This window comes from Pinus tabuliformis, chromosome Q (genome assembly GCF_031772625.1).
Source record: "Pinus tabuliformis cultivar Carrire ecotype Pingquan chromosome Q, CPIR1, whole genome shotgun sequence".
NCBI lineage: Eukaryota > Viridiplantae > Streptophyta > Pinopsida > Pinales > Pinaceae > Pinus > Pinus tabuliformis.
Window position 1 is genome coordinate 739438305 of NC_142296.1, and position 16130 is coordinate 739454434.

General features: G+C 37.3%; 1 protein-coding gene across 2 annotated transcripts; it reads left to right on the plus strand.

The window, feature by feature from the left end:
• The first annotated feature begins 2184 nt into the window (after window positions 1-2184).
• LOC149221658 (stromal 70 kDa heat shock-related protein, chloroplastic-like) lies at window positions 2185-8033 on the plus strand. Of its 2 annotated transcripts, none has more exons than XM_089385173.1 (6): window positions 2185-3437; window positions 3540-3718; window positions 4651-4903; window positions 5612-5664; window positions 5769-5877; window positions 7394-8033. In XM_089385173.1, exons 2-5 carry the CDS (start codon window positions 3716-3718, stop codon window positions 5829-5831), a joined length of 372 nt encoding a protein of 123 aa, XP_089241299.1. In that variant the 5' UTR covers window positions 2185-3437; window positions 3540-3715; the 3' UTR covers window positions 5832-5877; window positions 7394-8033. The 2 variants fall into 2 exon arrangements, with proteins under 2 accessions (XP_089241299.1, XP_089241300.1); XM_089385174.1 differs by lacking the exon at window positions 7394-8033 and adding an exon at window positions 6060-6129.
• The last annotated feature ends 8097 nt before the right edge of the window (window positions 8034-16130 follow it).

Here is a 16130-nt window from a genome sequence, read left to right on the forward strand (position 1 = left end):
TTCCGGAGGAGATCTAAAGAAGTGTGGGCTAGGCAGATATGTGGCGTTTTCAGGGTAGAAATAGCAAACATTTAGGGCATATGGTGAAGAATTATGCGTATGAGGATAGATCTATAAAAATAAGTAGGAGGAGACCACTACTTTGCCCACCTATGCCATGAGTTCACCGGGGCACCATTTGGATTCGTCCTAACCCTCCGCCTTCATCATATGTGCGCTAAATCAGTTCTCATGTATTTGCACACGCCATTGGCCATCACTCATTGTAGAAAGGAAAATTTTGACGTGAATTTCGATATAAGGTTGCTTTTGAAGGCACTACCATTTCTATATTTGTTATTCTCACAATCAACCCATACCACGGTAGTATGGGTTGGAATTTGATGCATAAATTGTTGGTCACAAAGCTATTTGGTTCTCAAATACGGTCAACACTTCACCATGATCGTAATCAAACATTTAGCTAATCTATTTGTTAATTTATTTATGTGAAGGAAGGAAGTTTATGTATTTCTTAATTGATTTTTGTGAAGGAAGGAAGTTGATTGTGCGGGTGTGTGGAGAATACGCCATTCTCCGCACTCAGTCTTTGCATTCCTTTGTATTATATTTTTGTTAATATTGTGAACTATAACAACTTTCCAACATTCGCTTGGTTCATTGATACTATAGACAAGTGACCCCACAACATTAACGAAAGAAATAAATTAATATTAAAAGAAGTGATTAATGTTATCATTGTTATTTTGTCAATGTATATGGAACTATCAATTGACTGCTAACTTATGGCTGCATAATTAAAGAATAATTATTAAAGTATCATTACAATGTCTTCAATACAATATAAGTCAATATAAGTGTGGGCATGTGAGGGAGAACAAGCAAATTGTGTGGAGTGCGGAGAAATGAGCTTTCTTCTTTCGCACTTCTCACTCTGCACAACTGTATTAAAGAACAACTAAGCAAAGAATAACTCTTCACTTTTGCGCAATGAGTCAAAGTAAATGCATATGAATATCAATTAATATTACCTATGAAGCTATGAATATGGATTAATATTACCTATGAACCTATTAACTTATGCTATCGAGATGGACATGTTATTAACTTATGAGTATCCATGTCAATTAAATTATTGTTGAAGCTTTGTATGGAGAAATTTTATTACGCTGAAAGCTTTGTGTGGAGAGCTTTCATTATGCGGAGAATTTTGTACAGATAGATTTTTTCTTTTATTCTATGGAATTTTCTCCACACTCTGCACAATCTTTAATCAATTAATTAACAATAACCATAAAAACAGAAACTATGTTGCATTGCAACTATTACTTTTATATATTATATATTTGGTAACCAATATATTATCACACCAACAAAAAAATAATATTTAATTTTAACTTTCTTGTAAAGTATATAAAACTAAATTATATAACATTTGTATTATAATACACATTGTAATCTCTATATGAAACATATATGGCATACCATGTATTAACACTAAAGTATTGTATATGCTATAAAACTCATGTATGTCATGTACTTATAAGCACTTTACAATATAAACCATTAATGGCTTTAGGCTTGAGGGTTTGAACAAAAGGTGAGTAATGATTAGTTATTGTTTTGCATGGGAAGAGAGCTGTTGTTTTTCAACCGGACTACATGCACGATATCCACGAATTTACGCATGCTTGGTATATAGTACGTACATTCTTTGATAAAACTCACGTATCACCTTTTTAGTCCCTGCCATCTCCTTTTTAGTGCCTCTCCTTTTTAGTCCCTGCCATCTGGAAATGGGTAGGGATTATAGTAATCGAATAGCCTTGCTTTAGCATTAGTTTCCAGTTTTAGTCCATTGTTATTCGGTGATTATTACAAAGTTCTCAAACGTGTTGTGCCGGGATGTGCCGAGATTACCAAAGTCTTATTTGGAGCTGAAGCTTTGCCATATTATTTGGCCTCTTCTCGAGGCGGAAGAGGCTGGAGCATAGCCTATATTGCTTTTTAGGTCCTGTTCATTATCACTGACCGTCAACGGTCTCATGTTAATGTTAACATTAATTTAGGTCCTGTTCATTATCACTGACCGTCAACGGTCTCATGTTAATGTTAACATTAATCGGTCTCATGTTAATGTTAACATTAATTTGTATTATCGGCACAATTGTTTGCAGGGTAGGCTAAGGTTTGCAGGTTAGGCTATTTGAGCATGTTAACCGGTGTTGTGCAGCAGGTGCTGCAGGTGTCCATGCATGGCGGGAGGTGTCATGAACCACCGCCTATGTTCTTGCCTACTCTGCCTCTGTACCCACCTTTGTCTCTGTGGGATCAACGAGCTATGGTTTTCTCATCTTTGGTGGAGCTTACCTCAGCTTACCTTTCCGAGGATAGCTTAGCCGAGGCCGGGTATCAGAGCGCAGAAGGGAGTGAGCGGTCCTGGCCCGAGCAGAGCCTGTGGGTTATCGGAATAGTGAGAAGCGCTCAGTGACTAGAGAACAGTTTGACCGAAAATATTGGCCAGAATTCTGTCCTTTATGCCCAGCAGAACAAGTCACTGATGTAGACCGGTCAATTGCAGCAATTCTGGTTCGGATCGAGCGCTGATTAGCAGCCATCCCTCAAATTGGTCTAGGCGGAAGTAGCTGGGGCACACCCGCCTTATTCTGCTTCATCTATAAGGACCAGTCTCTTGATGAGGCCACGAACTTGGACAGCCACATTTGGACTCCTCGTATCCTCAGTTACTTGTTGTCTGACTAATGATTCCTCTGCGGCAACATCTTCATCATCAGGACTACTTTCAGGTGACGGTGGAACAGATCCTGTACATGTACAACAACCACTACCTGCAGAAATGAAATCTTCTTAGTGAAGCACATTGATGGGTGTTATTTTTTTCAGAAACTACAATCACATCATGGCTGCATAGCCCTCATCGATTCTGCCATAGGAGAAACCATCACCTTCCCTCCATGGCCGAGAGACTCGCATCCTAATTTCTTCTTCTTCTAACTTAGGGTCGCAAAATAGCCAAAATTGCATCTCCACTCTGCACAACCTCATCATGGTATCGAATCCCGCCGACGCCCCTTCTGTGAAAATCGAACTAGTGCTGCTTGTGGGTCTCTGTATTATTTCAGCAGTATTGGCAGCAGCATTTCACAAGAGCTTTGTGGTAGATTTATTAGGTGGCGTTACATTACATTGCAGGGTCTTCCTGCTCGGGTTTCAAGTTTCAATATGCCTGATCACAGATGTTAGCCTGATTACAGATGTTACACTAGCTTCAATCTTCTCGCTCGGGTTTCAGGTTTCAATCTGCCTGATCACAGCTGTTAACTTGATGCAACCTTAGGTGGCCTGCTGTAGAGCTTGCATGTGTTATGCTATGGATAGAGGTGTTAGGCACATGGCCGTCATGTAGGGCCCACAAGGTGGATAAAAGTTTCGACTTTCATTTTTATTTTTATTGAAATCGATTGATTTTCTTATTTTTATTTAAATTTGAAATTTCATGTTGCATTGTCGTTTCTCAGTTGAGAGCTTACCAGGGTTCTGCCCCATTGATTCACTCTTCGCCTCTGTCAACGGATACGACTTAACGACCCTCTTCCGTCGCCCTTACTTGGGAAGTGAAGGAATCTGTGGATTGTTCTTTGCAGGTTCATTCTTTGGAAATCCAAACTGGTTGAAAAATTCAACTGTTCTCACAATGGTATGCAATGTGCATTTTATTTCCACTCATATACTTTTCCAAATATGGATTTTTTATTGGAATTTAGTTGGCTTATTTCAGCCTAATAGAATATTGTCTTTCAGGTATGTTGGGAGGCTTTTAAGAACAAAATTTGTTGATTTGCAAATACAATTGTGAAGAATTTCATTCAAACAGGGCTATTGTGGTTAAACCCATAAAATTTTGAGTGAAGGCAAGTGTTCTTTGGTTGGTGAGTTGAGCTCTGTTAGATTCACAATAGAGATTGTAGAGTAAGTAAATGGTTAAAATATAGTTGATATTAAAAGTCTCGCCTAGACATGAGTCATGTTGCTTTGATTGATCACGTGAATTTTGACGGATTTACAGGACAGTTTAAAATAAACCAATGTTCCTACAATACTAATGATATTGGTGCGATTCAATCTTTTTTCTGTTGTGTTCATCTGTCATATCTGTGCTAGTATATGAACAAAATCAAGTTTTAAATTTTACAAGTTTAAATCAAAATAATGTAGATATGCTGTTTGATTTGAGTAAAGCTTATACAGATGTAATGAAGTACTGGTTTTCTTTGTTTAGAATAGCTTGGCACAAGGAAACATTTGGTGTAAAATTATGGGTGCACAGCTGTGCATGCGGTCATGTTTCCCTTATTATGTTCCAGGCCCCTGTTATGCATGGTTTGATTTTGTGAGGGCGTTGGGCCGTGAATGACACACTTGGTTAGAAATTGCTGATTTACGCGTCTGAATTTGTTTGGTTCTAAAAATGTTTTTAATGTTATAATTTAAGTTTTGTATTGCCAAGCAGTTGGGTCTTAGGATACACTTGGCTATTACTGATTTGGTTTGGTTTGAAAATGTAATTTAAGGTTTGCTTTTATAGGCATTTGTGTTTAATAAGTTGCAGTTGGGATTTTTGTGATATAGGTTTTGAGAAAGCTCGTTGATGATGCCACCAAGTTTTTAAATGATAAGGTCAACAAGGCTGTGATAACTGTTCCTGCATATTTCAACGATTCTCAGAGAACGGCCACAAAGGATGCAGGCCGGATTGCTGGGTTGGAAGTCCTGAGAATTATCAATGAACCCACTGCTGCTTCATTGGCCTATGGGTTCGAGAAGAAGAATAATGAAACAATACTTGTGTTTGATCTTGGTGGTGGGACATTTGATGTCTCAGGTAGGAACAGGTTTACTCAAAGCGTGTTAGCTTTCTATAGTTCTGTCTAAGTTTTATTGTTCAAATTGGGGTGTATAAATTATGAACTTCTCATTATTGTTTGGGCATGTTGCGAGTATTTCTCCATTGTATTTGGTATAGCAATTTTGCAATCTGTATCTCTGTCCTGGAAATGTTAGTTGTTTTGTTGTCTTGATACCTTGTTTGTTGTTGTTGTCCAATCATAAAAGAAAATCCTTCAATTGTGTTTTGTTTGTAGGATCTTGTTTTGCAAGTTTTAGTGCCCTTTGCATCATTTGTTATGTGTCATTTGTTTCCTGCAAATTTCATGAGTTTCCTTGTTATGTTTTTCTGTAATTTTATTTGCACACACTGTCAAGACTCTTTAAGTGTATTGACTTTAGGGCAATTTTGAGAACCTTTTTTTGGGCATATAAGTATCATGCTTTCAGGGCAAACAGCAAATCTTTTCCATTTTTTTCCCACAATTTTATATGCATCCAACTTTGTAGTCTCTTTAAGAATCTAGACTCTTTGGCACTTCTGAGAATCATTATTTTGGCAGTATCAATTTTTCAGGGCAAACTGCAAGTCTTTTCCATTTTTACTCTTCAATTTTATTTGCCTCTGTCAACGGATACGACTTAACGACCCTATTCCGTCGCCCTTACTTGGGAAGTGAATGAATCTGTGGATTGTTCTTTGCAGGTTCATTCATTGGAAATCCAAACTGGTTGAAAAATTCAACTGTTCTCACAATGGTATGCAATGTGCATTTTATTTCCACTCATATACTTTTCCAAATATGGATTTTTTATTGGAATTTAGTTGGCTTATTTTAGCCTAATACAATATTGTGTTTCAGGTATGTTGGGAGGCTTTTTGTCAAGGCTCTGGGCAAGCCAATAGAAATTATTACAAAGCTTAATGCGATGGCTGGTTTTCCACCAGATGAGGAAATTGATCTTTACGAGGTTAGTTGAATAAAAGCTTTTGGATACTGTGACACTAATTAGTCACGATGTCATGTGGTGCTGGAAAATTAATTATAAGCATTCTTATTCCAAGGTATCTGTGGATCCTTGTTGCACCTAGTTTGTTGGTTGTCTATGATCCATTGGTTAATTTTTCATGCATTGGGTGTTGTAATATGTAGGAAATCAAATTTGAACCAAATGTCATGTGTGAACCCATTGAAAAGATAATTACTTTTCGATCTAGCCAGGTTAGTTCAGTTTTATACCATTGTTGTCAACACTTATTTTATCATTATTGTATCTCTATTTATTTTAGAAAGGGTCAGTGAGGGGATTTATTATTCGAAATTCATGCAATGCAGTTTGTTACTAAGTATGGTTCCCTCACTATATTATTTCCTATATTTGTGGTGATGTCAATCATGCAGCTTGAAGATGGGAACATCATTTGTTTTCAGAGATCTCATTTGTTTCCTGCAAATTTCATGAGTTTCCTTGTTATGTTTTTCTGTAATTTTATTTGCACACACTGTCAAGACTCTTTAAGTGTCTTGACTTTAGGGCAATTCTGAGAACCTTTTTTTGGGCATATAAGTATCATGCTTTCAGGGCAAACAGCAAATCTTTTCCATTTTTTTCTCCCAATTTTATATGCATCCAACTTTGTACCTGAACAATAACATACACAAAACACTCACAATTACACTTGCTTGAAAAGAATGAATCAATAGTATTTGATAGTCTTTCATCGTCTAAAACAAGCTACACCCGAAAGCTAATTTTCCCATCTTCCTTTTAGTAAGCCAAACTGAAGAAGGAAAGCTCCGTTTTGGAAGTATTTGCAAATTTTACATGGAGTCTATATCAGTTATTAAGGTTGATCCCACTGCTTCCATATGTATTTAATAACTTTCCATGGAATTTAAACTAATCTACTGCGAATCAGTAGATCATTTGCCCCCATATTTTGGCGTGTTGCTTTGGTTTCTTTCATACTTTTTTGATAGAAATGTCATTACTTAAGGCTATGTCCTTACATACAAACATTTGTTCACAAAAGTGCCTTCTTATTTCTCATAGAAATTCCTCACCATGTTGCCAGTATTGAAAAACCACTTTCAACTCTTCGGTTTTTTGTTACAAATGTAGTCAGCAACCAATAATTACCAACCTTCTTGCTAATCAACATAGGCTTTTCAAGTTTCAACTACTGCCATGCATACCAGATCTTAATGGGAATGACCTTGTAAGAAGCAAATACTAGTCAAATCCATACAAAAATGGGCATTAACAAAATTTATCCACAGTACAATCAGACTAAAACAATGATGTCTGCTATCACAACACTCTTAGTTTATATACTGATGAATTAGAGGATAAGTGGTTACATTCTTTCTGGAATCTACTTTTCTATCTTACTATTTGCAGACATTGTTTTACTATCTCACTCAATTGCAGGTCTTCAGAAAAACCTGATGTTATCAATTCATTTTGTGATGAGCATGGCCTACAGGGTAATCTTGGAAAGACAAATATTATGGCTTTCAACATGTCCAAGAAAGAAGCATCCACTATAAATCTGACATATAGAGGACAGCTGATGAAGGTGGTATCATCTTATACTTGCTTGGATTGGGTATCTTCTGGACCATCTTCAGCTTGATTCTTGCAGTAGAAGTAAGATTTAACAAAGGTTATGCAACAATAACACCCGTTAAGCAACAATATTTCCAGCTTCAGTAGAAAAAATTTCACCATCTTTGCACCACCGTTTGGCTTAAATGGGCAGTATCAATGTTTCTTCTAATCTTTTGTTTAACACTCTTGGTTTATATACCAACGAATTAGAGGATAAGTGGCTACATTCTTTCTGGAATCTACTTTTCTATCTTACTATTTGCAGACATTGTTTTACTATCTCACTCAATTGCAGGTCTTCAGAAAAACTTGATGTTATCAATTCATTTTGTGATGAGCATGGCCTACAGGGTAATCTTGGAAAGACAAATATTATGGCATTCAACATGTCCAAGAAAGAAGCATCCACTATAAATCTGACATATAGAGGACAGCTCTTTGCACCACCGTTTGGCTTAAATGGGCAGTATCAATGTTTCTTCTAATCTTTTGTTTAACAAGCCAATGTGGTAGCACATGTTAGTGCTCTTACTGAAGCTTATGTGAAGCACATATCAATCTGTCTCTTCAGTGCTAAGTTGTAACATTAAAAGCATTTCTTCACCTTCCCCTTCATTCAGCTCGAGAGAATTATCATTTTTCCATCATCTTTAGTTGTTGTTATCAGGTAATGTGTCTAGTTACTTTTGCCTAATAACCATTTCGAGTGAGATGCTTTAATGATCTAATATTTTTCCCAAATAACTATTTGACCAGCTGCCGGGCCAGGACGGTGCAAAATCAATAATGGGGGTTGCTGGCATAGTACCCAGGATGGACAAATGTTCTCTGCTTGTCTGGTAGAGCTCTTATCCTACTCAACTGGAAGTTAACCATATAGACTTCAATGGAAAATAATATTTACTCTTTTCACTACTACAGGACACACAGACAAGTGGATCCAAGTGTCCTCCTGGATTTAGGGGAGATGGTGTTGATAAGTGTGAAGGTATGTTGAGGCAGATACCTACTAATTCTCTTTCTGTTTTAATAACTTGCTGCTCAGATATAAATGAATGCAAAGAAAAGGTAGCTTGCCAGTGCTCAGAGTGCAGTTGCAAAAATACATGGGGCAGCTATGATTGTAGCTGCAAAGGTGACCTTCTGTATATTAGAGACCATGATACCTGCATAAGTAAGTAGTTCAGTGATCTGAGAAATAAAGTATAGCTTTCCAGTTAACCAGGGCAAGCAAATGACCCAATCATTGTTACCATATTACTCCTTGAACCAATTAATGCATTAGCCTGTATGTCATCACGTGTTGTAAGCTTATTTCACCAGCTTAGCTTGGACTATTATGGTACTAAGGGCATAATTAGAGTCTTATACATGGAGGCACAATAAAATAGAATATAGCTAGTATTACGTAGTGTGCTTTATAAGAAAGGGCTTTAATTACACCATTACAGACTCAGAGATGGCTTTCATTTCATGCATTAAACATCCTTACATTGTAGGATATAAGGAGGCATGGTGTCTTTTAAATTGGGTCATTTTGAAACATTGAGGCAGTTTCTTGTGCTTTTGCTCTACCATGGTCTGTGCTTGTGTTTTTCCTAGTTGGGTTGTGCATTATTGTAATTTATTATATGCTTCCCCCAATTATTCTTATGTTCTATCTAAATCAATATTGAAAGGAATGAAATGAACAAACGCTGTAAATTGCCCCATAAGGCATGATAACCTGTTGTCTGAACATGTCTTATATACACTGATTACTTGTCCTGTCTAGGCAATTGTTTATTAGAATGGCTTGGACCCGCCAGAAAGTGAGTGTAATATAATCTATTGCCCACAGCCCTTTCAGTTGTTTAAGCAAGGGAGTCTGTTGATTAAGCTGTACCCGCCCAAGCCATTGATTATTCAGTCGACTCTGTTGATTCGGTTGATACAGATAAGTAGAAAACACAGCATCTGGATCAAACTTATAGTGGTGAGACAACCGGGTCTACGACGGATTCTTCAAATATGCATTTGGATCTGCCATGGTGGTGAAACTCTCATTTTTTATGCTTCTATCGTCTCTGCTGAGATGCCAATGATTACAAAACTAGAATATCAAGCTGACAAAGGAGAGGCATTGCAGACTGCCCTAATTGGAAATAACAGCGCTCCAGTTTTGTTTGGCCATGTAAACTCTTCTTTTAGTTCACTAATGTGTTTCATTACTCTGAGCACTAGATTTTCAAGCTTGAAACTTGCATCTCAGTATATCCATTGTCCACTAGAAGCTGACTTAATGCATATGTTGGGATGTTAATCTGACCAAGAATATTCACTGCACAGGGTTCTATCCTTGATAGCTACATGTCTTCATACTTTCAAGAAGACAATTCCTTTAGACTGCTCTGCTACTGAAGTTTCCTATGACTGTATTAAAGCTTAGATGCTTTCGCTTATTGAATCTCCATGTAATTCATATTTTTCTAATGTCTCACAGAAACGAAATGAACGACCGTACTGACTTCTACGATCTTCTGGCAGGTTGTTGTTCTTGCACTTTGTGGGTATCTTATGCCAGATTGTTATTCTTGCACTTTGTGGGTAAGTGGGGAGTGAAGGCCTCTACAACTGCTGTTTAAATTTTTGCACACGGTTCAGGTTGTTGTTCTTGCACTTTGTGGGTATCTTATGCCAGATTGTTGTTCTTGCACTTTGTGGGTAAGTGGGGAGTGAAGGCCTCTACAACTGCTGTTTAAATTTTTGCACACGGTTCTCAATTTGTAATGGCCACAACATTCAGGTACTCATGCTTTTATATATAGATATACCATCTTCTGGCAGATTTTTCGCTTGCACTTCGTTCTCTAACCTTTCCACTTTGTGTCAGCAATTATACAAGAAAATCATGACCCAACATTGCGTTTAGGCTTATGTTTCTGAGTCTAAAAGATACCCGTGAGCAGCCCATAGCTTCTTCGGTAAAAGCAGGTTGTTATGGGAACAGGTTTAATATCTACCCGTGGGCAGTAGGTAAAATAGCAGATGGTGAAACTTTGGTAACTCGTGAATAGGTTTATTCGATAACTGAGTCCATTTGGGAAGTAAATAGGCTTGACCTTCTGTATACAAGCCAATGTGATAGCACATGTTAGTGCTCTTACTGACGCTTATGTGAAGCACATATCAATGTGTCTCTTAGCTTGCCACTTCTCAGAGAGCAGTTGCAAAAATACATGGGGCTGCTATGATTGTAGCTGCAAAGGTGACCTTCTGTATATTAGAAACCATGCTACCTGCATAAGTAAGTAGTCCAGTCATCTGCATTAGAGTCTTATACATGGAAGCACAATAAAATAGAATATATCTAGTATTACGTAGTGTGCTTTATAAGAAAGGGCTTTAGTTACACATGTTGGCTTAACATGTCTTTCATACACTCATTACTTGTCCTCTTTAGCCAATTGTTTATTAGAATAGCTTGGACCCAATCTACCACCAAGATTTCATTTGAGATCTGTCCCTGATGTCAGATACATCACCTAATTTCGCATTTACTTCTTTCGTCACATACATCATTTCATATGCCATTTGCCCCCATGTCAGATCGATCACTTAATTGCACCGATTGCTCACTTAACGTAAGCTTTTTGTTTTATGCCGATCATTAAATATTGGCCTGCTCCAATAAATGCTCCTCATATTGGATTATATCCCCTCCAATCTGATCTTCAAGTATTCCAACTCCATTCCAAATCAATCCGTATATGTACTTACTTCTGCACATGTCAGGAATCTACCCCGCATTCAACTCTCGCGATCTAACACGCCTTTCCTTATTTGGTTGTACAGTAAAATATTATCAAAAACCCAGTTCCATTCACACTTAAAACCAGCTTGCAAACACATCGAACTCTTTTATAAATTGGCAAAAGCAATGCCTAATTTCTCGCTTACAAAACAAAACCACCTTCTGCACCTAGATATTGACATACATCACCCCGCTTCACATAACATGGAATCCATTAGCATAAGCCAACTTACTCAACTTGCGGCATTGTTTCTCTTAGCACTTGTTCTCATGGCTCTTCTGATTATTGACATCGTAAAAGTCGAAACACAAAGAAAAAATAAACCAAGAAAACAATAACATCTCGAACGAAGAGCATATGAATCTACAACAAGTACTTGGCATGATTATAGAGTATATTTGAGTTACAGCTCACATATTTGCGGAGAGATAGTCAAAATTCTGAATCTCAGACCTATTTTTGCATTATTTTACGCGTTGTCTTAATTCCCCGCTTCCTTCTCTATTACAGGTCTACGACGGATGCTTCAAATATGCATTTGGATCTGCCATGGTGGTGCAACTCGCATTTTTTATGCTTCTATCGTCTCTGCTGGGATGCCGGTCTAATGTCCTAATTGTTAGCATTCGTGCTTGTCTTGTATTCTTCACATGTTACAGTCTGTCATAAGAAATGCTTATTTTCAAGGTTAAATGTAAGCTTCAAGGCAGTTTTCATGTTACTGGTGTCTTGAATTGATAATATGCTAGCATTAAGCATCGATTACGCTTTATGTAAACACAAATTCTTTGCCCCAATATAGTCATCAGTTCTCTGGTGTACCATTTATGCCTACCTACCTGAAGCATGGACTACAGGGGTACTTCTTAAATTTTCCATGGTCTCGTGCATTCCTTTCATCAGTGTGATCATGCAATAATGGGCATTTGGAGAAGTTGCAAGGTAGCTATTACTCCATTTTGGCTTTCATGCAATATTAAACAAATGTCCACTTTCTGTGAAATACTCATTTGGCCGGGGGCTCCCGAACACATCGTAAGCCAAACCCGTGCTTATCTAGAGGGGCCGAAGGCAGGAATACAGAAACAATTGAGCTTGAGGAGACAGAAGCCTTGGAAGTATGCCAACACACCTTGGCTTAGTTAGTCTCATCAAATCATCAAACCATAGAACCATCTTAGGATTAGTCCCTGCTTACCAGACTTCATGAGAACCTGAACCTTGAGCTTGAAGATTACATTAGCTTTGGAAGTATGCCCACACAACCATCTTAGGATTAGTCCCTGCTTACCAGACTTCATGGGAACCTGAACCTTGAGCTTGAAGATTACATTAGCACATTAATAGTCACAGCGCCAAATTCATACTTGTGCAGTCTATCCTTTTAGTCTATGGTTTATACTTTACTTTATATATGTATGGCAACCCAGAAACATCATGCATCCAAGAATCTGAACAGAGTACATTGTTCAGTCTGCCCATCAAACACACAAACTCACGAAGAGCTTGAGCTTGAGGAGATAGAAGCCTTGGAAGTATGCCAACACACCTTGGCTTAGTTAGTCTCATCAAATCATCAAACCATAGAACCATCTTAGGATTAGTCCCTGCTTACCAGACTTCATGAGAACCTGAACCTTGAGCTTGAAGATTACATTAGCTTTGGAAGTATGCCCACACAACCATCTTAGGATTAGTCCCTGCTTACTAGACTTCATGGGAACCTGAACCTTGAGCTTGAAGATTACATTAGCACATTAATAGTCACAGCGCCAACAACACCAGACGTTTGAGGCATGTGATGCAACTTCTCTTCGTTGTGCTGCATTTGGAAAAGACCTAAAGTTCAACTTGATGCAGGGACTTGCTGCCTCGCAGCTTCCCTTGTCTAATATATAAAACATGTTGTAACTAACCATAGGATATAACATACATTAGTTTTTTTTTAAATAAATCAACTCGCATAGGCTTAATTTCCAAGTTATGAGAGCGATGAAACTTAGGTCGCAAAGGAGTTTATGTTATGACCAAATAATGTTATAAGAGGGCGAAGGATCGACATTAATAATGTGTAATTTTTGCAATGAAAAGCGAGTGCATTGGAAGATAATACAAAACCAAATATATTACATTACGAAAAATGTTTCGATGGAGAAATTTATAACTGAGAAGGCACATCGAAATAAATTGTAAACAATGTTTTGAACCTAGAATATTTTTTCTTTTTCTTTTTTATGTTTACCATATATGACTTATAACCATGGATGTTGGAGACATATTTGGCCAAGACAATGTTGGAGACACCATAGATTTGATACGAAGTAGCTTTTTCTTTGATTAGCATTGCCTTGCTACGAACACCCAATGCTGCAGAAACTGCTAAACATCTCGCATTTAATCATTTCAAGACTGTAAGTGTTATGGAATCTATCTTTTCATGATTCAGATAATTGGTCAAAGGAAATAGATTATTGATAATTGGTCAAAGGAAATAGATTATTGTGTTCTAAAATGGGAAATTTACTCGTATTATGGAATCTATTTTTTCATGATTTGGAGAATTGGTCCAAGGAAATAGATTATTGTATTCTAAAATGGGAAATTTACTCTCTTATGGAATCTATCTTTTTCATGATTCAGATAATTGGTCAAAGGAAATAGAGTTTTGTGTTCTAAAATGGAAATTTTATTTTTTGATGTAAGCAATCTTCCATTTTATTTTTTGATGTAAGCAATTTAATAGTTTAATGGTTGTACATGGTGTTTGTAGGTGCGATTGGCATCCCGAGTTTGAAGAGCTTTTCCTTACATATTTGATCGCGAGAGCTCGGAGCTCAAGTCAGCGAACCTTTTATGGGGGAGAATTTACAAATTCATCTATAGAATTGGTCTTTGGAGCAAAGTCACATTCGTTTTTTGTCCTTCATTTTTAGATCAATACTACATCTAGTTACTAGAACAACTCGAGCTTAAATGAGGTCTCCTCTCAAGGAGTGAATCTTTAGGTGGCTAACAGAGCTGTAAAATTAGTCAGGGGCAGCTATCCCAAATGGCTTGGATTATTAAAGAACCCTGAACCTAGTTGTCCCCTCTTATTTACGAGTGGTCATTTTTGCATGTCAACAAATTTTTACCTGAATGGGTATAAAAAACAATGTTGAAGCCTTCAACTTCAGCTAGAGGGACAAGAGATTTTTTTATTAAATTGTTTAAAATAGTCATGAAAAACATTGAAAAAGGGAAGTAACGAGGAATTTTTGGATCAGAGAAGGAATCTCGTTTTTGTTGTGAAAGACCATTATGGAAACACTAAGAGAATTGATAGGCCCTGTCTCAGTGGTTGAAAGGCAACAGACTAATTTCTATGTATGAAGGAGAGAGGCCTTCATGTCTGTTACCCTAATTTGAACCATGTTAATCCCTAAGTGAGTCCTTCTCTTAAGGAACCAAATTTGACTCGAGGTTGCTTAACAACAAGAAAATTGTAGTGTAATTAAGCCTAGGTTGGGTGGAAAGTGGCTCTCCCTTGTTTAGTTTCCAGCAAAGATTAAAGTGACACGGATAAGTGTATTTATTTCCTCTTTAATGAAATGATCTTATTTGCTTAAGCTTCACGAATGTTGTCATGTTGGGTTATTGAATACATATGAATGATGGAATAGAAGTTTCGTTTTGTATGTTTTCTTATAATAGTTTTGAAGTATATGGTGTTGAGGAAAAGAAATCAAAAGTTGAAATGAGCTTTGAGGCATTTTATATATCTATAATGTGAATGGCCTTAACCAAGCCAATTGTGGGATGGAGTAGTTGTGTTGTATCCTATAATGGGAGACTTTGTTTCCTCTAGAGATAAGTTATAATGTTGACCTATTTGTTTGTAAGAGTTTGGAGTTGGAAGTGTGAGGTTTGCAATCCCAAAAGAGTTTGGAGTTGGAGGTGTGAGCATTGCAGTCCCAAACGTGTGAGCAGAGTCTCATTTATTTGGGTAAAGTTATGAATTTTTTACTAGAGAAGTAGCCTAGTTGTAGACAGTTTTTTTAAATGCCTCTATTGGTTGTTGAATATTTATGAGCCTTTAGAATTCTTTAGGAAAGTTTATGCCCTATCACAGTCAGTTTCAATCTTGTGAAACAAGCCTAAAATCTTAGTGGAAGTTTTAGAAATTAAGGGATTTCTTAGCAGAAATTTGGAAATTTGGAGAGTGGAGTGTTTTTCCTGATCCCCCGGTCATATGGCTCAAAAGGATCCATGACTGTGGGCTAGTAGAAATGGGTTTCATTCCAGAAGGATGGGATGCTCCGAGCATTTGGATGAAATTTTAAGGTGCTCGGGGGATACGTTAAGTGTCGAAGATGGATAACTAGAATTTGTCAAGTAATGGAGATCCTTGCATCAAAATTTATCAAGAATATGTAACCAAGGATATGTCAAGTACCAAATATCCAAGCACTAGGATCTATCACAAGCATGTAATCTAGAATTTGTCAAATGCCACAACAGACAGAGCACCAGCATTGGAGTCTATTAAGGGTGGAAGATGGATGGAGCAGAAATCTAAATATTTGTGAAATAGTTAGAAGGGAAGTGGGGATCTTCCAAATATATGGACATTTAAAAAATTATGAACGAATATTTACCAAAAACCTAGATGGCAAATGGCCCGAATGGCAGAACCACAAGTTGTGAAACCTTGCATGGGAGGAACCATAACATTGAGATTACGAGAGATCCAAAAATATAGAAGAAGTTACCAGGAAAACCTTTTGTGAAATCCAATATCTAGATGCCAACGCAAGAAACCCTGTGGAAGTTACATGG